Source organism: Chaetomium globosum, genomic scaffold, assembly GCF_000143365.1.
Source record: "Chaetomium globosum CBS 148.51 scaffold_5 genomic scaffold, whole genome shotgun sequence".
In the NCBI taxonomy this organism is placed as follows: domain Eukaryota; kingdom Fungi; phylum Ascomycota; class Sordariomycetes; order Sordariales; family Chaetomiaceae; genus Chaetomium; species Chaetomium globosum.
Genome location: NT_165980.1, coordinates 375,589 through 394,004, shown reverse-complemented (window position 1 = coordinate 394,004; position 18,416 = coordinate 375,589). Strand labels below are relative to the sequence as shown.

The 18,416-nt window shown below is 58.0% G+C and overlaps 9 protein-coding genes across 9 annotated transcripts in view; 4 read left to right on the top strand and 5 right to left on the bottom strand.

Annotated features, from left to right (window-relative positions):
* The window catches only part of CHGG_06956 (uncharacterized protein), a gene marked incomplete at both ends in the record, with an annotated part of 4,034 nt that extends 2,538 nt beyond the window's left edge, over positions 1-1,496 (bottom strand). The window contains 5 exons of the mRNA XM_001224611.1: positions 104-135; positions 203-927; positions 1,044-1,095; positions 1,211-1,407; positions 1,494-1,496. Coding sequence (XP_001224612.1) covers positions 104-135; positions 203-927; positions 1,044-1,095; positions 1,211-1,407; positions 1,494-1,496 — 1,009 coding nt within the window. The remainder of the gene's footprint in view (positions 1-103; positions 136-202; positions 928-1,043; positions 1,096-1,210; positions 1,408-1,493) is intronic.
* Positions 1,497-2,539: 1,043 nt separating this feature from the next.
* Positions 2,540-4,201, top strand: CHGG_06955 (uncharacterized protein; the record flags this gene model as incomplete). Its single annotated transcript, XM_001224610.1, has 1 exon — positions 2,540-4,201. The coding sequence occupies one exon, from the start codon at positions 2,540-2,542 to the stop codon at positions 4,199-4,201; it is 1,662 nt and encodes a 553-aa protein (XP_001224611.1).
* Positions 4,202-4,884: 683 nt separating this feature from the next.
* On the bottom strand, positions 4,885-6,447 carry CHGG_06954 (uncharacterized protein; the record flags this gene model as incomplete). Its single annotated transcript, XM_001224609.1, has 5 exons — positions 4,885-5,489; positions 5,570-5,884; positions 5,955-6,021; positions 6,085-6,217; positions 6,335-6,447. 5 exons carry the CDS (start codon positions 6,445-6,447, stop codon positions 4,885-4,887), a joined length of 1,233 nt encoding a protein of 410 aa, XP_001224610.1.
* Positions 6,448-7,425: 978 nt separating this feature from the next.
* On the bottom strand, positions 7,426-8,479 carry CHGG_06953 (uncharacterized protein; the record flags this gene model as incomplete). The annotated part of the gene is made up of 5 exons (XM_001224608.1): positions 7,426-7,617; positions 7,847-7,854; positions 7,965-8,139; positions 8,192-8,283; positions 8,341-8,479. 5 exons carry the CDS (start codon positions 8,477-8,479, stop codon positions 7,426-7,428), a joined length of 606 nt encoding a protein of 201 aa, XP_001224609.1.
* Positions 8,480-10,476: 1,997 nt separating this feature from the next.
* Positions 10,477-11,831, top strand: CHGG_06952 (uncharacterized protein; the record flags this gene model as incomplete). Its single annotated transcript, XM_001224607.1, has 2 exons — positions 10,477-11,710; positions 11,815-11,831. The coding sequence occupies 2 exons, from the start codon at positions 10,477-10,479 to the stop codon at positions 11,829-11,831; spliced, it is 1,251 nt and encodes a 416-aa protein (XP_001224608.1).
* Positions 11,832-12,261: 430 nt separating this feature from the next.
* CHGG_06951 (uncharacterized protein) lies at positions 12,262-13,614 on the bottom strand (the record flags this gene model as incomplete). The annotated part of the gene is made up of 1 exon (XM_001224606.1): positions 12,262-13,614. The coding sequence occupies one exon, from the start codon at positions 13,612-13,614 to the stop codon at positions 12,262-12,264; it is 1,353 nt and encodes a 450-aa protein (XP_001224607.1).
* Positions 13,615-14,252: 638 nt separating this feature from the next.
* On the top strand, positions 14,253-15,355 carry CHGG_06950 (uncharacterized protein; the record flags this gene model as incomplete). Its single annotated transcript, XM_001224605.1, has 5 exons — positions 14,253-14,259; positions 14,333-14,395; positions 14,552-14,646; positions 14,703-14,915; positions 14,969-15,355. The coding sequence occupies 5 exons, from the start codon at positions 14,253-14,255 to the stop codon at positions 15,353-15,355; spliced, it is 765 nt and encodes a 254-aa protein (XP_001224606.1).
* A 583-nt stretch (positions 15,356-15,938) lies between these two features.
* CHGG_06949 (uncharacterized protein) lies at positions 15,939-16,857 on the bottom strand (the record flags this gene model as incomplete). Its single annotated transcript, XM_001224604.1, has 2 exons — positions 15,939-16,484; positions 16,606-16,857. The coding sequence occupies 2 exons, from the start codon at positions 16,855-16,857 to the stop codon at positions 15,939-15,941; spliced, it is 798 nt and encodes a 265-aa protein (XP_001224605.1).
* Positions 16,858-17,345: 488 nt separating this feature from the next.
* CHGG_06948 (uncharacterized protein) lies at positions 17,346-18,372 on the top strand (the record flags this gene model as incomplete). Its single annotated transcript, XM_001224603.1, has 4 exons — positions 17,346-17,358; positions 17,563-17,800; positions 17,910-18,075; positions 18,241-18,372. 4 exons carry the CDS (start codon positions 17,346-17,348, stop codon positions 18,370-18,372), a joined length of 549 nt encoding a protein of 182 aa, XP_001224604.1.
* Positions 18,373-18,416: the final 44 nt, after the last annotated feature.

The window sequence follows — 18,416 nt, the reverse complement described above, 5'->3', positions numbered from 1 at the left end:
GCCTCCCTAAGGAGCATGATTCTTGGTTTCTCCACGGCGCCGTTGAGCGCCTGCTCGCCCCCAGAAGCATGAACATGCCGTTCTAGTGCTGTAAGAAGCGGACCAGTGCCTGCGTCCGAGATAGATGCAGTGTTTCTGCAAACGGGGAAAGTTAGCATAGCTCCGTGGTGACCTACATACAGCATCTAAGCGCTAAACTTACCCAGTGCGCCGTCTTTTTGATGCGGGACGAGACGGCTCATGTTCTTGAGAGGCGCTGGACAACGGAGCAGCTCCATGGCTAACATTCGGGGCGTGTGTGTTCTGCAGGGTCTGGGGGCCGTTATTCGGAGGCTGCGATATGTACCCAGCGGCAGGTGAGTGGTTCTCAACCTGATGCGCTGGGCTGGCCAACCCCGGTCGCGGGATCTCTTGCACATCCGGGCTGCCAGATGGGATGTGGACAAACCGGGCATTGGCGACTGGGTGTGTTACCGGGGCCGAGGGTGTTCTGGACCCCATGCTGCGCGCATCGGCGAGAGGGGCAGGGGAGGCCTGGGGGCTATCGAGCAAATTCGAGTGGGCAGGGCTCGGTACGTCGCTCGGAGCGGGTGACGGGAGAACGGCAGGCCTAGGTAAGATGCCAAAGTTAGCGTCGGCTTGTTCTGTAGGGCGGTGAGGTGAGAGGGCGTGACGCCTGCAACACAGACTTGCGACGGCCGTGGGCATGGAGAGAGCATACTGTTTCTGCTGTTGCTGCACTTGTTGCTGTTGTTGCTGTTGTTGCTGTTGCTGCTGTTGCTGGGGTTGATGTTGCTGTTGTTGTTGCTGTTGCGGTTGCTGTTGCGGTTGCTGCTGCTGTTGAGCCTGTACGGCAGGCGGTCGAGGGACGGCGGGTCGGGGAGCAGTGGGATTCCTTATCGATGCGCCGGGAGTCATCCATGATGGCTGTCGGCCGCCGAGAAAGGCGTTAGCGGTGGCATTAGAGGATGCGATCTGGCTGTTGGAAGCGGCCGAGGGACGGGGATTCGCGGCCACGGATGGCTTGGGGGGTGGCATCGTACTCTACTCTCCACCCAAACGTCTGGCCGCGAAGCGACAGGGGATGCTCGGAGACTGTGGAGTACAAGTAGAAGTCAATCTCAGGATTCGCAAACGGGCTTCGGGCGACAAAGCCGGGCGTGGCGGGTTGCGAGATTGCGCAAGGCGGCAATGCGCGAGGATCACGCACCATTGATGGGAAGCTTGGGGGATGTTGGGCGGAAGGGTCGGCCGGTCCAGCGAGAAGAACAGCGCAAGCGCGCGTAAAAAGCTGAAAGGCCAGAGAATCGAGCTAAATGTTGGGCGACGGGTGCCCGCACAGGAAGGACGGGAGGGCGTGGCAAGAACGGTTGCTCTGCGGTGCGGAGGGAAGTCGCAGTTTCGCACCTTGCAGCCAACAGACAAAGCGATGTAGGGTCCCTCGTCAACTTGGCCCCACCACAATCTTAAGAAATATGGCACGAAGCACAAACCATTCAGGACTCCTAGATTCGTTTGGTATTGAAATAGGAAATCCTGAGGTCTGTTTTAAGTAGGGAATGATAGAACCCGGGTCGATAACCACAGCTCTTGATGTTTCCCTATTTGTTGTTGGTTTGTTCGGGATGCTGGAACCAACGGGGTGTTTGGGGGTTGTTTCTGGCGATGGGCTGAGGTTGCACACGCCGTCGGGAACACGCTTGCCCAATCAGGTCTCGTGTGTCTCAAGAGCAGGAAAACCGTTGCATGGGGGGGATGGTGGGCATACTCTTGGGCCAGGTTCGACACCAAATTGCGACTATCGATTTATTGCTCGCACCAGGTATCCTGCGCGATAGGTCAACAGAATGCGACTGGTATTTCCTGGTATATTTTTCGTTTGCAGGTCTCTTTTCGGATGACTTCAAGATCCTTCCCGGTCGTCAACGGGACCGTGCCGCAGGAGGACAGGGAGGAGAACCAGGACTATCGATCTGCGGTTGGAACAGAGGTTAGAAAGACTCCGAGACAGGGAAGATAGCATTTTCGCAGTGAGGGCACTGCCCGCATACGAGATTCCAGCAGAGATAGAGGTCGAGTGCCTGTCGAAGCAGTCGTTTTGACGGTAGTCGTCAGAACCACGTTATGTACCTAGCTATCATTCTCATCTTGAGATGATGCTGTGACATGCCTGCGACACAGTATACCGCCTACTCCAGGAATGGGTTGTTATAAACAGCGATCGGATGCACGGTTGCATGGAGCCTTCTGGGCCCTCCCTGCTACCAGGGTGCCAGGATCTCCCCCAGAAGCGGGGTCAGCTTCTCCCAAACGCGAATTGGATGGCACCGCCGCTCGAGCAGGGCTGGCCGTGCCAAGGTGGGGCTTGGCCTGGAGTTGCTGCAAGCGACAAGCGAGAGCCAAAGGCAGAAAAAAAAAAGTTTCAAGCAGCAATCGCAGCAATCACAAGCGCGCAGTCCCAGATCTCGGCCGAATCGCAAACTTAACGACCGAACAAGCCCAACCCACCCCCTTCCACGGTCGGATCGTGACAACAACAATGGCGGCAGAAGTGCTACCGTTGGCACAAGTGAAGTTGCCATCGGGGCCTAGCCCCGTCACGGCCGAGCAGCGGTATTGGAGGTCGTTCAAGAACCAGAAATCCCATACATCGACGGCGTCGTGGCCCATTTCCCACATCAGCTTCCCTACGGCGGGTGGGACAGTCTCCAATTCTCTCGTAGCTGCAACCAAGCTCAATGACTTGTTCGCCGTGACGTCCGGGCCCCGTGTCGACATCTTCTCGATCCGCAAGCGCGAACCCCTCAAGACCATTGGCCGCTTCGACAGCGAGGCGCACTGCGGCGAGATTCGCGCCGATGGAAGGGTGCTGGTTGCCGGCGAGGATTCGGGCAGGATGCAGGTCTTTGACGTGGGCGGTGGAACGCGGGCCGTGATCCTCAAAACCTGGCATATCCACAAGCAGCCCGTGTGGGTGACGAAGTGGTCGCCCACCGAGCTGACGACTCTTATGAGCGCTAGTGATGACAAGACGGTTCGGTTGTGGGATCTGCCTTCGAACAACCCGAGCCGCATGTTCACGGGCCACTCCGACTATGTACGGTGCGGCGCATTCATGCCAGGCGGGAACAGCAACCTCCTAGTGTCAGGGTCCTACGATGAAACGGTCCGGGTCTGGGACGCGAGAGCAGCAGGAGGCGCTGTCATGACCTTCAAACACGCCGACCCCGTCGAACATGTCCTTCCGTTGCAGTCCGGCACTACTCTCCTAGCCGCGGCCGGAAGCGCCATCTCCGTCCTCGACCTCGTCGCCGCGAAGCCCCTCCGCCTCATCACCAACCACCAAAAGACCGTCACCTCACTCTCCCTCGCATCCGACGGCCGTCGCGTCGTCAGTGGCAGCTTGGACGGCCATGTCAAGGTGTTCGAGACAACCGACTGGAATGTCGTGGCCGGCTCCAAATACCCCAGCCCCATTCTCTCCCTCTCCGTCATCACCGCCGGCGCCGCCCAAGAAGACCGTCACCTCGCCGTCGGCATGCAGTCCGGCGTCCTGTCCCTCCGGACACGGCTCTCCGGCGCGGCCGCCGAGAAAGCCCGGGACCGCGCCGCAGTCGAAGCCGCGCGCGACGTGGGCACCGACGCCCTCGAGAAGCTCGACGCGCAAAAGGCCAAGCGCAAGCGCGCAGCCATGACCAACAAATCCATGGACCTGCTCGGCGAGGGCGTCGACGCGATCATCCCCACCGACACACCGGGCAGCGGCGGCGGGCGCGGCGGGCGGCGCGTCAAGCTCAAGCCGTGGCAGCGCAACTTCCGGCAGGGCCGGTACGCGGCGGCGCTGGACGAGGTCGTCGACATGAGCGACGCGCAGCACCAGCCGGTGACGGCGCTGACGGTGCTGGTGGCGCTGCGGCACCGCTCCGCCCTGCGCGAGGCCCTCGAGGGCCGCGACGAGATCACCGTGCTGCCCCTCCTTAGGTGGGTCCGCAAGCACATCGCCGACCCGCGCTACCGGAGCATCTGCGTCGATGTGTCGTTCCACCTGCTGGATATCTATAGTGAGCATGTTGGTGGCAGCGAGGAGCTGGCGTCCATGTTCCAGGCGTTGCTGGGGAAGGTGTCGAAGGAGGTGGAGAAGGCGCAGATGGCGATTCAGACGAATGGGATGGTGGAGAGTTTGATGTTTGGGGCTATGTAAAGAGATGTAGGGGGTCTTGGAGGATGGTGGGTTGTTGTGTAGAGATGGGGAAGAAAAGGGGGGGCTTACTTTCTTGCATTGCGCCGGCGTTCCTGGTTGGGATTCGGGAAAAAGAAAAGAGAGTGTGCGATTAGTGCCGTAGTTCCCATGGCTGATAGGAAGAGATAGAATGATACCTGCAATGTCATGTCATATCCATGGGCAGAGTTGGCTGCCGGGTGTACTGAGCCATTTGTGTTCCATGTTCGGTTGTGCAACGGCTTGTCATGCGGCCACGCGTTCCATCGCCCAAGACACGAGTCAGAATTGGCATGGATCAAAATTCCCATTTGTCGCCGTCATCATCATTACTACGATTTCGAACAGATACCCAAAAGGAGATTGTGACCGTGTCAGCTGTGCAAAGCACCGCCAAAACTGTATATAGAAACCCCAACTCGACTCCGCTCGCCACCCAACAGCGGCCGTCTCTCTCGTGTCAATTTCACTCGCCTTGTTCCTCCTCGTGGGTTCTCAAGCGCCCCCGGGAGTATCAAAAAGCCGGTTTCCTCGGAAGCCGCTGCCTCTCCATGAATGATCCAAAAACCACACACACACCTTGTCCATGCTCACTTCCAATGCCCTCCCCCTAACCACCATCACCATCAAGCAGTAGCAGCAGCAGTCGTCACAACCCCACTCTCTCACCGACCTGCCAACTCGGCCTCAAGGCCCTGCATGGCGCCATACTCCTGGGGGCGGGGATCATCGGCCTTCCACTGGTGGTTCTGACCACCGGACGGCAGGGGCACCTGCGGGGCGGGCATGTTACCGCCCTGGTTACCGGAGCCAGGAACCATGCGGACGAGCTGGCGGAAGTGGAAGACCTCGTCGAGGATCATCTTGCGCATCTCGGAGACCTCGTCGATGACCTCGAAGTCGAAGTTGAAGGTGGCCGGGCAGTCAGGCTCGTCGCTGGCGTCGTGCCAGATGGCGAGGTAGGGGTGCTGGAGCGCCTCCTCGACCGAGATGCGCCGCGTCGGGTCGAACGCCAGCATGCGGTCCAGCAGGTCCAGCGCGTCCGGGTTGGCGTTGGGGAAGAGCGACGGGAACGACTTCTTGGCCATGTACGGCAGGTTGCGCACGTACTCCTGCGCCCGCGGCGAGCCTATCCGCGACAACGTCTCCTCGTTGGGCGTACCCAGGATGTGCAGGATCTGGTTGAGCTGGTCTACGTAGTCGCGGCCCTTGAAGAAGGGGCGCCCGCCGAGGAGCTCCGCTAGGATGCAGCCCACCGACCAGACGTCGACTAAAGGGCGAGAGAGTTAGCACGCGTGCAAAGAGAGAGGGCAGTGTAGAGGCGTAGGGGGAGGTGGTGGGTGTACGTACTCGCTTTGGTGTAGTTCTGGAAGCTGAGCATGATCTCGGGCGCGCGGTACCATCTCGTCGCGACATACTCAGTCATGTACCCGGCGTTCTCCTCCGGATCGATCGAGAAGCCGCGCGCGAGACCGAAATCGCAGATCTTGAGCTCGCAGTCGGCGTTGACGAGCAGGTTGCCCGGCTTGAGGTCGCGGTGCAGCACGTTCGCCGAGTGGATGTACTTGAGCCCGCACAGGATCTGGTAGATGAAGGACTGGAAGTGGGCGTCTGTGAGCGGCTGGCCTGACCGGATGATGGCCGCCAGATCGCATTCCATCAACTCTGTGAGGTGTGGTCTGTCAGTGGGAGGGTGGGTCTTCGGGTAGCACAGGGACGAGGCTGCGATGCGTACCTTCGTAAAGATATGTCTCGTTGAAGTTGTCGGGTCTGGGGATGTCCATATCATACAGACAGGTAATCTGAATGGCAACAAGACTAGTCAGTATCAAATGACACGGGGGCATGGACTCGAGTTCCCTCACGTTGCGGTGGCCCCTGAAGTGCTGCAGGAGCTTGATTTCGCGCAGGGCGCGCTTGGCCAGGATCTTCTTGCTGAAAACATTGGTGACCTTCTTGATGGCGACGCCCTCGTTGGTTTGGTTGTTCACTGCCGCGCTGGAGAGGCTTTGTCAGTTATGTTGTTCTGGCGCTCTGACACCATCCACATGCTGCTTTTGATGCGATGATGCGGGGCCACGGAGGGGGCCGCAGTGGAGGAGAGCGAGCGCGTACCAGACGATACCATAGGCACCCTGTCCCAGCTCTTTCGTCACCGTGTATCTCTCATCGACGATAAAGTCTTGGTTAAAGACCTTGAAGATCTTGCGGCCCTGTAGATCAGCCATGGCGAGTTTTCTTGCTGCCGTCGTCTGTTGTCAGCTCTCGCAATGTGTCTGTCGGTTGAATCCCTGACGAAGTGGGGAGGGCTCCGTCCGAAAAAGGAGGGGCAGCACAAAGCGAGCTGAGCTGAAACCGTCAGGTAGTCACTGGAATGACGTACAAGAAGGGACGGAGAGAGCGCGAGGCAGCTTCAGGTGGCAAAATAGACACTCGGAGACAAACACCACACTGGAAGACACGGCAGGATGGCAAAGCCTCGCTCGTATTTATTTGCAAGAGATGGAAGCACCGCTCGCAAAAAGATGGAGGGGCAGAGGGTTGATCAAGGGCATCGCCGGGCCCATCAGAAGACGCTCTGCGTGCAACCTTGGCCTGCCAAGCAGGTTAGGTCAGCCTGTTGGCAGGCACAGTGCTTCGTAGGGTGTGATGAAGCCCGAAGGAACAGGGGCAGCAGGGCAGCAAGGGACAGCTTTGGAGCACAGCAATTGTAGGCAGACGCTCCAGCAAGGGATGGCGCCCCACCGATTTGCCTGTTTCAGTCGTCGGCTGGCCGGATCGCGAAGAAGGGTCCCCGCTTTATAAACCGTGGTCTGCCGTGTTGGTTCGGGCGCCGTTGGGCGGTTTGTCTGATTGGCGCAGCGGAGCTGACTTGCAGTTGATCACCGTTCCGACCTCTGTTACGCGCGCGACAACTTGAGATGCCACTCCAGGAAATTGCACGCTGCAGGTTATCTTGATGATCAAGCCGAGTTCCGAAGGGTGACAGATCACTGTTCCATATTATCGCAAAACGCTGTCCGTCTCGCTTCCTCTTGTGTTCTTGTGCGCCCAACAGGACACACACAACAGCAAGGATCGACGCCAACCGGCTGGATCCTGCTTTTGGACATGTGCCCCGCAGCTGAGGGGAAATTGTCGTCTGAAGTTTGAGAGGCTAAGAGGGAGAGAAAAGCGCTCGTCAGGTCGCCGCCGCAATGTGAACATCAGGTGAGAGCTGGGATGGAACTCCGCCGTGCCTGCTCCATGGCCGAGATGCCGGCGGCCTGCCGGTCTTGGGCCACCCAGATGGCCGTAGGGCTGAGGCTATTCAGGGGCATGGTGCGGGGCTGAATGGCTCCCGCACCCCATCGTCTCCGGCATGCCCGGCTCGAGCCTGGCCAAAGAGCTGAGGTGCTCTCCCGGAGTAACGTTATGTAACATACCCTGAATTCAGTACTCCCGCGCGCAGGAGCTGGAATATAAAACTCTTGTTGCCCCCTCAGGTCGCACAACGCCGGGCTAGTTTGGTTCAGCCCGCACATCTGAGCATGCGCCGCCATATGGGAGCCGACCTGAGCACCAGCTGGCCTTAAATTTGCCAGCTTTAGAAGCGATGTACCATTGGTATCTTCGTTATCAACGTACCGAAACGCCTGCTTTATTCGACATCAAAGCTGAGGTTCCACGTCGGGGAATACTTCTCTAAGAAAATTTATCGAGAACCGAGTTGCCTGCTCATACGCCTTCTGGAATCCTTGCCTACCACCGTAGTACGGGTCGCTGATAATTTCGGTCTTACCGGTACCAGAGTACTCGCCGAAGAGCATGAGCTTTGCCTTGCTGCTGGGCTTGCGTCGCTGAATGCGCTCCAGGTCGGCGAGGTTGCCTCGGTCCATGGCAAAGATGTAATCGAACTTGTCGAAGTCTGATGCGTCGACCTACCACATATGTCAGAATGCGGTGCGGCAGTTAAGGAGGTAGCAATCAAACCTTCCGAGCACAATGCACATAGTTGGTGATGCCGTGGTCCTCGAGAGTCGCCATTGTCCGCTCGTCTGGCCCATCACCGACATGGTAAGCACCTAGATGGGAAGCCATAATTAGCATGACATAACCGTGCAGATGCGAACGAGACTCACTTGTCCCACAGGAATCGATCTTTCCTACAAGCTCGCTATACGGTTCTTTCCTGGCTAACGATTGAAACACGCCCTCCGCCATGGTCGACCGACAAATGTTGCCGAGACAGACGAAGAGCACCGAGAGTTGGTCCGACATGACGGTGTGCGAAAAAAGAAAGAGCCAGAAAAAAAATGGCACTCTATCAATTAGAAACCTAGTGATGCCAAACGCCAATTCCAAATGTGATCCCGACAATGGTTTGAGAGTTAACTGAAGACGGACAGTAGATTAGATTGCCGGCAGGCTGATAAGATCTGAGAGGGGCAACGGTGGCTCGGGTGGCATGGGATTGGAAAGGGTTAGGGATAGATTGGATGGATGGATGGAATTTATTTCGCCCGGAGGCACTGGGCCTATAGGGCCTTAGCACGCTAGCTACATCCGGATCAGATCGTTTTGCGTTTAACTCGTACAAGCCCCCTACTTCTTCCCTCTTTCTCGCTGCACCATTTACCTCTTGCCTTGGTTGTTGTTAGCAGATCAGCTTGGAGGCTACTTTCTCCAAGTGTTCAGCGTCCTATCTTCAGCAGCTAAAGCGGGACCTGCTGGTAGGGATAGATTGCGAGCCACGTGCGAACCAACTGGGGCGGATAGTCACGTGCCAGCAACTGCAATGTGGCAATTGCAGGCGTGCACTGACCAGCTGCTCTCGCCTATTTATTTGGCCTTCGGCTCCCAGATCTTCCTCCTCTTCTCTTTTTCTTCTTCATACTTACCTTGATTGGGTACACCTGGATCATGAAGCAGGGGTACCAGAGCGATAGGCCTGCATTGCACATCGTGGAGCCCGTCGTTTTGAATTGTCCTTCGGGGCCGTTCCGGTCGGAATTTTTGATGTCTTCCTCTTTTTTCACTATGAGCTCGGCGATGCGTCGGGGCATGGAGAAGAAAGTGAGGGCGGCTTGATGTGTTCAAATTTTTGAGAATATGCAATGCTGCAAACAATTGGCTTCTGCTGTCCGTTTCAGCGTGCCGAAAACCGAAGTTCCACCGAGAATCACGAGTGACTGCTCTGTTGCTGGGCCAACTGCGTGAACTGCCCGTGCCTCGAAAAAGTTCCACTGTCCTGTTTCCAAGTGGCTGGTCGGTCCCCTGCGCTCGCACCTGCGGGTCAAATCACGCAAAGTTGCGCGACTACAGGGGGCTTAGTCGCCGCATGCATCAACGTATGAAGTCCCGATTCGAGCCGCAATCGCGGGGCATCGCCACCAGTTTGTGCCGACCCCGCCACCAGATACCAGTTGATTCATCAGCATCCATTCCCATCTTGTTTCTTGGTGGTGAATCGGTCGCCGATAACTCCGCCCGATCCTGAGACAGAATATGCATGGCATCTTGGTATTCGGTCGTCTCCACTTTCGGACGGGAATGTCCGACGATCTGAGCTCACCCTCACGTTCAACGCCTCCCCGCGGATCTCTTCTAATTGTTGTCTCGAGGTAGTTACCTGATAGTCTGCTCAATAGCTCAGTAGGGTACTTGAAGAGGAGGTTGAGAGTCTTGCTCTCTCGGATTTCACAGAATGATAACTACGGTTCCCACGAGCTCGGTGCGCAGTCCTCCCCACACTCTCTTCTACGCAGTACCTAGTTTGGCATGTGCCATCAAGTCGCCCTCCACAGCGGGTTCTCTGCTTCATTTACTCCAGAACGCGCCGAGCCTCCTTCCTTCAAATTTGTCTGCCGTGAAACCCCTCCCGTCTCACCCGATACGGGATAGAGGATCTCTGGTAGCAGAGACCGCTTTCCAAGAATTGCATCCGAACGGTCCGAATTGACCGTGTATTAGACAGCGACCCAGACTCTTAGAGCAGAGGGAGAGCCGATATTCTGCTGTCCTGTACTCGATCCCCGGGGCCGGTTGCCTGGAGCCCATCAGGGGCGAATGCAAGAACGGATCTGGTCTCCATACCTCCCGAACTGGGTTAACCTTGCCGGCTGCACCCGAATTGGAGTTTAATACTCCGAACCGTCGCCGTCGAAAGCCGACCAGAACAGCGAACCTGAAGTTGGGTCCACTTGCCTAACTGAAGCAGCTGTCGACTTCGTCTTCCTCTCAAACAAAGGAAAGAACCATCTTCAACCTCTTCCACCATGGTGCAACAAATCTCGCATCAACGGCCGGTACAGAACAGCGAGGTCTATGTGCTGCGCCAAGTACCACCGTTCCCACCTCTCTCGCCACCGTCACCCATCACTCCCGCCGAAGATTTCGACGATGCACCTATCGATGCCCGTAGTCTTACACAACCGGACATTACGGTTTGTGCTAAGAAGCTCGCTATCGAAGAGCGTCTCTCGCGGGCCGTCCACGTGATTGCCACCGAGACTACTGCTCTGCAGCATCTCACCAATCTGTATTCCTCGGACCGTTGCGCGCGCGACGGTTTCACTCGTGCCGTTGACACCATCACCACCCGACATGGCAACGGTGGCAAGCTGGTGGTCATTGGCGTCGGGAAGTCGGGGCACATCGCCAAGAAACTCGTCGCAACCTTCAACAGCTTCGCCATCACGTCCGTCTTCCTTCATCCCACCGAGGCACTGCACGGCGACCTGGGTCAGATCTCGCGCCATGACACACTCCTCATGATCACCTTCTCGGGAAAGACCCCAGAGCTGCTTACCCTCCTCCCACACTTGGACAAGTCTCTCCCGCTCCTCATCCTCACTTCTCACATCCGTCCCGAGACCTGCGACCTGGTCCGCCACCGGCCCGATACCATCCTCTTACCAGCGCCCGTCCATGAAGCCGAGACGGCGTCCTTCGGCGTTGCGGCACCCACAACGTCCACCACCGTCGCTCTCGCCGTCGGTGACGCACTCGCGGTTGTCGTCTCGCGGGAACTCTACCCCTCCGTTTCCTCGGTCTTCTCTCGGAATCACCCCGGGGGTGCGATTGGTGCCGCTTTCCATCAACAACAAAAACAACAACCACCACCACCGGCGGCCCAACCACCACAACCACTGCCCACCGTCAACCTCCCGCCAACCATTCGCGCCCTTATGACCCCCCTCAACACCATCTCTACCCTCTCCCCCTCCCCATCACACAGCACATCCCTCACCGGCCTCGACGTGCTCCGCACAGGGTACGCCAGCCCATCGGGGTGGGTATGGGTCAACACGCCCTCAACTCCCACAAACGCCACTACCAGCACGAACAGCCACGGCGGCGGGGGAGTCGTCTCGCCGCGTCGGATTCGACGCATGGACACCACCGATCTGGCCAGCACGCTCGACAAACCCGGGTGGCTGGTAACGCCGCGCCGTGCGTTTGTCTCGGTCGCGGCGGATTCCACCGTCCTGGCGGCGGCGAAGTGGGTGGGTAAGGAGAGGGATGCGAGGGATGCGGGTGATGGGGGTGGGTTATATAAGGATGAGACAATCGTAGCGGTTATGGAAAAGGGGGAATGTATTGGGTTGTTGGAGGCGGGGACGTTGTTTGAAGAGACTTGACTTGGATTTGGGGTTGGGGTTGGTTTGTGTAACGGTGAATGCATGAATGCATGAATGCGAAGAGCGAGCGGGCGCGATTGGTCGTGCCGACGGGGCGTGCGATCTGGGGTTTTGAACTAGCATGGCGTTTGAAATGGGCCTTTTTTTCATGGGGGGCAATCAGTTGAGTTGATCATCACGGGTTTAACGGGTCGTCGTTTTGAAGATGGGCTGACAGGCTGCGGCCACATCCCACAACATCATCGGGTGGTACAACTGTTTCAAGAGGCATAGCACTGTAAATGGATTTTGTATCCAGTTTTTAGGAACTTTATACATTCAAACTTTAGGGTATTACACCACTCGCGCCCCCAACAACATTGTGATACATACGTATATACAATCACCTACTCCCACACCGGGCGGTGCCCAAGTTCAAGCTCAATCCTCATCGCTACCACTAGTCCCCGCCTCACTCCCCCCCTCCGAGTCCGAATCCGCCTCCGACTCCCCCTCCGACGCCGAAGAACTGCTGCTCGAGCTCGACGACTCGGCCGCCGCCGTCCCGTCCGGCGCCAGATCCATCTCGTCGTCCGAGTCCGAGTCGTCGCTGTCGCTGCTGCTCTCCTCGGACCCGCTCTCCCCCGACTCCGACTCGGACGAGCTGCTGCTGTCGTCGTCATCGTCAATCGCCGTGCGCACGTTGCGCAACCGGCGCCGTTTCGCCGGCTGCTGGGAGCCGTCGCTGCGTCCCGTGGCGGTTCCAGTCCCGGCAGCGGCGGCGGCGGTGGTGGTGGTGGTGGGGTCGCGCGCTGATGAGGAGGCCGATGACGAGGATGTCTCGGTTGCTGTTGTTGTTGCCGCCCCTTCGGAGGCCGCGGACGTGCTGCTCTCCTCTTCGCCGTCGGACAGCTCGTCGACGACGAGCTCCGCACGGATGCGCTTCAGCAAGCGCTGCTTGATCTCTGGGGTGGCGACGCGCAGGACGTATTCGACTTCGTCGAGGCTGCGTTTGCCATTGGCGTTCTTGGAGGAGGAATTGCTGTTCGATTGGCGGCGTTGTTGGTGTCGTTGGAGGTCCTGGAGGAATCGGGATATTGTCTCTTCGTACTCTTTTTGCTTGGTCTCCTTGTCCTTGAGGGCGGCGGGGAATGCGCCCGCGCCGGCCTCCATGTCTTTCTTTTTGATCTCGGCCGCCGTTTCCCGTAGCCTTGTCCGTACGAAGCCCTTCAGGTCGCGGATGTATTCGTAGAAGATGGGGATGTCGGTGGAGGGCACCTTGTCTCCGTCAAAGAGGTACTTGATCAGCAGGGTCTGGTGATTTTTGTTGAACTTCCACGAATCTCTTGCCGTGTGCCACTGGCGGATGTAGGCCAGAGACGGCTCGAGACTGAAATCGAATTTGGCAGTGCTGCTGGGCTTTTTCGCTTTCTTGCTCTTCGCCTTCTTCGGTTTGGCTTTTTCCTTGGTGTTGTTCTTGGTGTCGTTCGCGAACGACACTGATTTCCTCAATGATGACGGTGTCCCTTGGTCCGCTGCTGATTGGTCCTCCCTTCGCGGTTTCTTATTCGGCGTTTGCGCTGTGACGGCGCTCGGCGTGGACGCAGAACTCGGCTGCTTCCTTTTAAGCGCACTCGCGGGACTTCCGTTTATGCGGGTTTGGTGGGAGTTGGGGGTCTGCGCAGAGGGCTTTGCTCGCGAATTGGGGCCGACGGAGCTGGGGATAGCTTCGCCCGATGAAGATCCCTTGAGCTTGAGGCCCAATCGCTTCCAGGCCGGGACGTGGGCGGACATGGTGACGACTGGAGGGAGAGACAGGACAACACAGCGGACGAGGGCTGTCGGGAATTGGCCCCAGCAGGAGGGGACGGGTGGTCAGAAATGGCGCTGCGGGATACCACAGCAACGGGTAAAACCTAGACGGGGCTAAGCAACGTGTTTCCAAGACCCAAGTTTGTCGAGAGTGCTGGAATTGGAACCCTGGGTGGGATTTCTGTGTGTCTTATTGGGTGTCTTTGGTGCTCTCTCCAGAGCTGTTCATGCCACCCGCAGCAAATTTCTGCCCAGATGGACCTTATCGGTACCCGATGCAGGGGTCTTGATGAGATAAGATCTGCCAGCAGTGGGGTGGTCGTTTGGTGGGTCCAGGTCAGGTCGTTTTGTGCCAGGCGGTGGCGCTCATCCCAGCCTTGCCGCCTGGCATTTGAGGCACCAGCCGTCAGCTCCCCTTCTGCCTTGCTCCAGGCAAACCGCCGCAACGCGTCAATCGCTTGGGGGAAGCTAGGTCCATCCAACAACGAAGCTCTCTCACCACAACCCCCTCCAACTTCCCCAAACCACAACCCCGCAAACCAAGTTCGATCCGCTAGCCTTGGACTTGTCCCGCATCACCGTCATACTCGACAAACTCTCATAATCTAACGTCTGTCAAGATGGCAGGTATGTTCCCCTCAGCCCTTCGAGCCTTTGGCAGCTCCGAGCTCCACTTCGCCATGGCTAACAGGATGCACAGGCAACGCTGGTTATGACAGGCACATTACCATCTTCTCGGAGCAGGGAAGACTGTTCCAAGTCGGTACGTACATATGCGCAACAACAACAGTGCGGGGCAACGACTGCGACGACTGGTTAGGTTGGGAGTGAGGGTGATGGTTGGGCTGGGAGGGGGTTGGAGATACGGGCAAGGACAAAACCGGGGATACTTGGGCTGTGCTGATGGATGGACCTACAGAATATGCTTTCAAGGCCATCACAGCGGCAAACATCATGTCGATTGGTGTGCGGGGTAAGGACTGCGCTGTAGTCCTGTCTCAAAAGAAGGTGCCGGTATGTGATGCCAGCCTCCCAGCCGTGCACACCATCCAAGCTGACGGCGCTGCTAGGATAAACTCATCGACCCCTCTTCTGTCTCGCACATCTTCCAGATCTCCCCGTCGGTGGGCTGCGTCATGACGGGCTCTATCGCCGATGCTCGCGCATTTTCGCAGCGCGCCCAATCGGAAGCAGCAGATTTCAAGTACAAGTTCGGTTACGAAATGCCCTGCGACGCCTTGGCCAAGCGGTTGGCCAACATCAGCCAAGTCTACACCCAGCGGGTATGTGATGAAAGTCGGGCAGATGAGGATGGGACTTGGCTGACCCTTTATAGGCGTACATGCGGCCGTACGGCGTTGCGACGACGTTGATATCTCTCGATTCCGAAGTCGGGCCCCAACTGTTCAAGTGCGATCCCGCCGGATACTATATTGGGTACAAGGGCACCTCAGCTGGCCCCAAGCAGCAGGAGGCGCTCAATCATCTTGAGAAGAAGCTCAAGAACAAGGACCATGCCCCTGGCGACTGGAAAGAGGTTGTGGAGCTCGCAATCACAACGCTCAGCACCGTCCTTAGCATGGATTTCAAAAAGACCGAGATCGAGATCGGCATCGTCGGAGGGCCGCGCGCCGACGGAAAGGAAGGGACGACGCCGGACTTCAGGCGGCTGACGGAAGAGGAGATCGAGGAGAGGTTACAGGCGATTGCTGAGAAGGACTGAGACGGGGCGGGAGGGCACGACGGGGTTCGCAGCCAATATGCTCCCGGAAGCCGGTGCGATCTTCGTTATTGAGGCCAACCCTAAATGTGCTAGGGCGAAGCGGGATATCGCATTGGTGAGGTTGATATCCCCGAATACCACGTTACTTATTTCCTCGTCCAGCCATGACACCGGCATGCAGCCTGCGGGGATGGACCCCAAAATAGAGCAAATGCTTGCCAATGAATATCGTCCTCATGCGGCTCCAAAAGCGTTGACAGAAGTTAGGAGAGGGCAGTGGAACATGTTGCGGGGATCCCTCGAATGAATGGTGGCTTGTGGGTGGTGATCTCCAGATATGCATGTCTGCTTACACAATACCGAGAGCCCAGCAAGGCGGTGGCAACGGGCCGGTTATCTCGCCGTTGATGACTGCATCCACCTGCACGCCAAAAACCACCCGGAACTGTGGGATTCATCAGATTACCCACGAGGCTTTGAAGGGGGGGTAGGGGTGTTGATTCTCGATCCTGCATGTCGGAATGTGTATGGATGCATGCAAGGTAAGGTTTGGGACCCTGCGAAGCTGACCGACAGCCTCTTCTCACGGCCTTGGCGAGTGTGTCGATGACGGTTCAAATCGGGCCAAGCCGACAACTTTTATCGACGTGACACAGGACGCAGCAACCCCAGGCGGTGACTGGATGTGACTGGATGGGCTAATTGTTTGATGGAGGCCGTTCAACCCCTGGAGCCGTGTCGACCGAGGTAAATTTGAGGACATCTTTGAACCATTCTTGTTCAGCTCAGTCCGGATCCAGTGACGGGAGTTGTTGAACTGCAAAGCCCCAGGCGCCATTGGTTCCCGACATCCAAGCTGCCTCCCGACGAAAACTGGACCAAGGCCGGGGGCTTGCCGCATTTGGGGCTGGTTCGTTCGATGGCGCCGCTGAAACCTCGTTAAAGTTTCCGGATCTGGGACCCCCCTGTCGAAACATTTCCACATCTGCACGACAAGCAGCGTCCAAGCCACGCCGACCGGCTGCTGGACGTCTGCTGGACGAGATCCCCACTCCCTTGGCACCGCTCCGATCTGAGGATCCGGCCACTTGGGTGCTCCAGCGGCAGTGATACTCGGAGGCATGCTACCCTAAGAGCGTGGCAGCAGCAGAAAGGGCATGGCAACTCCGGACGATCGTGGCAGCCCTGCACCTCTCGTTGCATCGGCTGCACGTCCTCCCAGCCTGACCAGGGCCCGTATCTGAACACACCGTTGCAGCCGTGGGATCCGGCGGTCGGTTTCTCCTTGTCTTATGCTCGCGAGCCCCCGTTATTGGGCGGAGGGATCGCTGCTGTGGATTCACCGCATGTGCATACAGCTCTGTAGGGGCCTTGCGAGGCTGTCTCTCCATCAGCGGCGCCCGGCTGCTCGATACAGATGCAGGAACCAGACACTCTCCCCACCGGGAACAGCATGGCATCAACCCGGCGCGCCGGGAATGGCTGGTAGCACCGAGGGTCATCTTGACTAGTTCGATGCGGGTGAGTCGCGGTGGCAAGTATAGGCCTTGTTGAGGTGGGATCGGGGACGACACCCGGTAGTCACCCCCCACAGCACTCGCTCAACTGATGTGTATCGTCAGGGGAACTCAGTCGCTGGAGTCCTCACGACTCCTTTACTAGCTCAACGGTTTTGGGATCCGCGATGGCAAATTCTACAAAAGCCATGGGGGGGCACCCACAAAGTTGCCATCGCAGCCTTGAAGCCATCATCACCACTCCTCTACGGGGACGCCAATCTCTTCTACTTTCAGCCTTGCGCTTCTTAATTTGCATAAACTGCACTTCGCTGTCTGTCTTGCTTTGTTTTGTGCCCGTGAGCATACTTCACTCCTTTGCCTCCCGCCTTGACCGTCGACCGAGCAGCCTCGAGCTTGTTTGCCTCCTCGAGACTTCTCTCCCTCTCTCTCTCTAATACACATCCTACAGCAATCTAGAGACAAGAGTCACAATGGCTGACGGACGTACGTAAATCTCCCATCCTTACCACCCACCCCTCCCCCCTCCCCCCGTCTTGCCACCCACACCCCCCATCAAACCCTTGCACCCCCGTCCCGGATCGGGTCAAGCCGCCCCCCTGGTGCCCTACGGGGCGTTGGTCGGACGCCACCCCAAGGGCGTCGATACCACGACGGCACGGACTAACCCTAAACGCCGGGGGAACACAGTCAACGAATACCGCACGGCACGCGTGGCCGAGCTTCTGTCGGATTTCCGCACGATCCAGTACTACATCGCCGCGGCGGACTGCAACCCGGCCGACATGGACGACTACTACACGGAGGGGTGGGCGGTGCTCCGGCAGTGCGCGCTCGACGGGCAGCACATCCTGAACTGCGCGGCCGATGTCACAGTTCCATGCGCCAGCGGCGGGCCCGAAGAGCAGGCTAAGGCCGAGTTGAAACAGTGCGTTGTCCTTGCGTCCTTTTTTTCTGTTTTACCACTTGGCTCTCCCCTGGCCAACCCTCCCAACGCAAGTCACTCCCCTAACATGTTGTCTTTGCGTGTCTGGCAGGGTCCTTCTCGATGCATACGCACGCAGGCACGAAGGGCAAAAGATCTATCTCCGACAGGCGGCGGCACAGCGCTGGATCGAATGGCGGGACCAGGTCCTGATGGGCGGCAGGCCGCACTCGGGAAACCAGCAACAACTTAGGGCTGTCGACCAACAGCTGCGAGCAGTACGTTTCTCCCTCCTTCACCGCCGTACACCGCCGAACATGCATCTTGCTCTCCTCGTCCCCTTTTTTTCCACTGCCCCCTTTCCCTCACTTTTCCTCGCTGCCCCAGACTCTGCTGCTCCGCCCCGACCGCCACCGTTCGGATTTTGCTTACGCTTTTCGCAGGAGCTCGCCAACGTCACCGACGAGGTTGTCTACCAGGAGCTTCAAGTCTCCGACATGACCATGGGCCGCTGGACGGCCGAAGACCCGAGCCTGCGCGCGGTGCAGCGCTGGGTGCGGACCAGGAGGTGTTGAACGACACACCCCACGATTCCACACAATACACGACCGTCACGATG